The 4,127-nt window shown below is 28.7% G+C and overlaps 1 protein-coding gene across 1 annotated transcript in view; it reads right to left on the bottom strand.

Annotated features, from left to right (window-relative positions):
- Positions 1–241: 241 nt before the first annotated feature.
- The window catches only part of stnB (stoned B), an 81,110-nt gene continuing 77,224 nt past the window's right edge, over positions 242–4,127 (bottom strand). Inside the window, 1 exon segment of the mRNA XM_065302769.1 lies at positions 242–258. Coding sequence (XP_065158841.1) covers positions 242–258 — 17 coding nt within the window.

Here is a 4,127-nt window from a genome sequence, read left to right as displayed (position 1 = left end):
TATTTCAAGACGATAATTTATATGGAATATTCTAGAAATCAGCACTTAACGATGATTTTATAACAATTTATTTTAAATTCTTTTGTATTTTGTAATTATAGAATGAACGTAAATATATTATGACGGTTTTTCAAATAAATCGTAATGAAGAACAGTTTTATCAGGTATTTAAAAAAGGATAATTAAGGTATAATTTAAATAATTGTTATAATTACATGAGTGTTATTTACTTATTTACTGGCTAATAAGAAATGTATACTGCAATACAAAAAATAGTTAGTTTAACGTTGTGCACGTAGGGTCTACGTCGTATACTAATATTTGGTAATTTTGCGGCAATTAGTGGTTAATTTCCACATTCACATCTAGTTACCGAGTCCTGATATAGATATTTTAACTAAACCGTAATTTAAAATTCAAATAAGTCTACGTTATTCTCCAAGATCCAAAAATTCATCTAACATTGCAGTCAAACTCAGTCAAACATTCGTATTTATAATATTAGTTATAATAATTTATTATGAATCAGATATTTATTGCTGAAATAATAATAATAAATAAAATAAATTTGTATTTTCTACTCGTATATTAACTATTAATTTTATAAAAACGCACTATTGGAAATTTTTAGAATTAATATTTCATTGATAGGAAGAAATATTTAAAATTATTTGTGTATATTTATGTTTATTAATTTTCTCAACAATCAATTATCAATTTTAACATTTTCCGCCAATCCAACAGATCCTGACAAAACCGTTATTAAATTGAAAAGATCCTTTGATACAGCCTTTGAATAATCCACTAAAAATATATTTAGTAAAACCTTTACTCAGCTTTATACTTTGCACTCTAGCATAAACTTCTTTCATAAGTTTCTTACGGAAAATTTCACGGTTCTTCGCGTCAATTGCGTATATATTGTATCATCAATTGCGCAAAATTCAATCCAATCACATTATCGCCATACACAGCATTAAACATAATAGAAACTCAACTTTAGCAAATAATCCAGCGCCATTATGACTTTATAAAAGCGAATAAATCACCAAAAATTTCTAATTCCACTTTTGCAACTCAGCATCCCTCTCATTCTCAAAATAATCATTACCTTCTAAATAATATGCATTCAAATATGCTTTAAAATCAAAACGACAAATCATCTACCTGATTAATCTCTTCATTTTCTTTCAATAATTTTGCATAAATAGCAAAACGTGATAGCAAGATCCAAATTATCACCATCAAAACAGAGTCAACTTCAATATCAACCAAAAGTTTACCATACCCAGTTGAATTTACAATCAAAACCCGCCGAAGAGGTCTCATTCAAAAATCATAAACATTCCATTATTACCATCTCGCAATTAGCACTAATTTAAGGTTACCATTGTAAAACCCAAGTGTATTATGTGTTGCATTATAATTTACTATAATTTCCAGTTTCATTGCTGAAATTAATCAGGAAACCATTATGTCTGTTGCTTCCTGTTGAAATATGAAACCTGCACCTCCTTCCAATATGAATCGTTCCTCTTATTATATTGAACAACGATCCTAGAGCTCCAACTGCGTCTAATCAAACTACTCCCAATACTGATACTTGAATCTGATTGAGTGTCTAATTGCAGCGCGGATTAAATTGTTTATATCGATGGTAATTCTTCCCAAACCAACAAAAAATGTAACCTACCTGTACCGATAGTCAATTTACTCCATATATTCAATACTCACCGATGTTGCTTTCATGATTTGTGTGTGCGGAATTTTCCAATGCCGACAATAGGTTGTATAAATGTGTTGAAACCATCCATTGATACAGAACTATTCATATAGAAACCAAAGTTTGATGTTAAAAACATTGAAAACTGTGAGATTTCCAAGGAAGAAAACCAGTTAGGGTTCCTTTTTCTCGTAATGATTTCAGGAAGCCATCAACTTGGAAAGCAAATCTAGCAACCATATTCATAATGAATTATCAGTAATAAATTACTTTGAAGTGTAAATAGTCCATTATGTCCAATGAACCGTTTAGTAATTGTAAACCAATATTTGGGAAGATGCTTAAAATGTTCCTGGTTGTATCTACTAATAAAAGATATTCCAGTTAAATTAAAGACGCTGATAATCAAGCATATTTGTCATCCAGGTCAAGTTAAGATGCGGGTTGAAAATCGCCAGAAAATCCTGTGGATCTATTGTAGTAATGTGAATGAAGCGAAATTGTTATCAACTTGAATTATGTAGGACCATGAACCGTCAGGATCTATTAAATTTTTATTTATTAAAATTTATTTTTTATTCATTATTGAATTAAAATTAATTAATTACTTACACTTAGTTTACATTTTTTCCTGTGGTGGTGGATCTGCACCCTTCACAAATCATTTGACATTGCCCTTGCTTATTTTTAGCACTTTTCTTGCTTTTTTTGCTAAATACTTGTTTTCTTCGATTACTTTCGCTGAATTGGGCTATAATTATAATAATTTAATTTTTATTTTTTATTTCAATTTTTTATTTTTATATATTTTGGTACCTTTTGTGAGGTACATTTTATGGCTTTCATAGATGCATAAAAAAATAAGCACTAAAAGTGCACATACTACAAATTGAGAAAATACTTCACTTGATGATCAGAAGTTTAATTCAATGACTTGTTTAGAAATTTACTTGGTTTTATACAAATTTGTCATTGTCGTGATTGACGATAAACTGCAAATTATTTAAAGCTTAGGAATGCAGTTTTTATCGAATTGGCGTTGTTCAAGTTGGATTTATACATGTCAATTGATAAATGGCATGAATTATTATTATTTATACCTTGGATAGTGTTTTTTCTGACGCTACATGCATAGTTTGTTATTACATGAAATCGATAGTACTGAGTAGTTTTACTCACGTCATAGAAAAACAAAAGTTTTCATTGCAAAATTGCAGCTTTTAAATTATTTATAAAAGAATCAATTATATAGCTTAAATGACTTAACTATAAAATGTGTATATTTGTCAAGAAGCTGTCGAATTTGTCCTAACGCCTTTTTTTTCACATATGCATTTGAAGGCACGTGTATCAGATAATCGTATTTGAAGAGCAGTTTCAATGAAGTATTTCCATTTTGACATCGAACTAAATACCGCAAAAATAAGTGTTGATAAAATTGCAATAAAATCAAAATTATTTACGATTTTTTCTGAACATACATGTGGTTGGGTTGGTTTTAAATATTACTGATTTTTTAAATTCTTGTTAGTTTTGTTTTGTAAGAGCAGGAAAAGTAGCGTTAACATACCAAGCTGGATAACTTGGTGCATAAATCAGGTTGGTTTTGTTGGACTATAAGGAGTTTTGTGGCTTTTTTGTTGGAGTTTTTGTTGAGTAAACGGGTCGTTTGGTAGGTTTCTTTATCGGTTTTATAATCGATCCAATAAGAAGGATAGAAATAATAGTGAATAATGTTCATATACTTTTCTGTCGTTTACGTTATCTGAAGAAATTTCTCATCATTTACCGTTGACCGTTGGGTTTGTTGTACTATTTTTGTGTTTTTTTAAGTTTGTAAAAATTATTATTTTCATCTACAGTATCAGAGGAAAATATATCTTGTAAAATGCTTGCCATGTAGACACTTTGGCAGTTTCACTAATTTCATCAATATCTACATCACTATGTCATTTTGAATTGGAAAGGCATGCAAATATATTTTGCAATCATTGAAAATATAGCGTTAAAACAAAATTATTATTTACATTTTATGTAATGTTAATTCTTTTAATCGAATAATTATAACTCATACAAATAGAACAATTTTAACATTTTATATTAAGAAATTTATAATAAAGTATTCGTTTACAAATTGACTTCACAGTTTCTCTTTTGCTCTGTAAGTGAATTTATACAAATTCATCAGAAAGAGCAACGACGCTTTCAAATATTTGTCATTTTTAATTGTGCTATTTACTAATTGGCTGTTGCACCGTCACAAATTTTAAAAAATATTTCTCTTTTTATTTGTATTGACGCATTCTAGCAAAGGTGTAGCAATTTATATCTATTTATTTTCGCAATTACGCGTTTCTCATTCATACAGCAAATCTTTAAACAAGATGTTGAGCAATACGTAACT

Source organism: Atheta coriaria, unplaced genomic scaffold, assembly GCF_025399875.1.
Source record: "Atheta coriaria isolate IRGN ID8LTWV9N9 unplaced genomic scaffold, Caltech_Dcor_3.1 hic_scaffold_5_pilon, whole genome shotgun sequence".
NCBI lineage: Eukaryota > Metazoa > Arthropoda > Insecta > Coleoptera > Staphylinidae > Dalotia > Dalotia coriaria.
The sequence above is the reverse complement of the archived record's forward strand: the minus strand, read 5'-3'. Positions and strand labels throughout refer to the sequence as shown.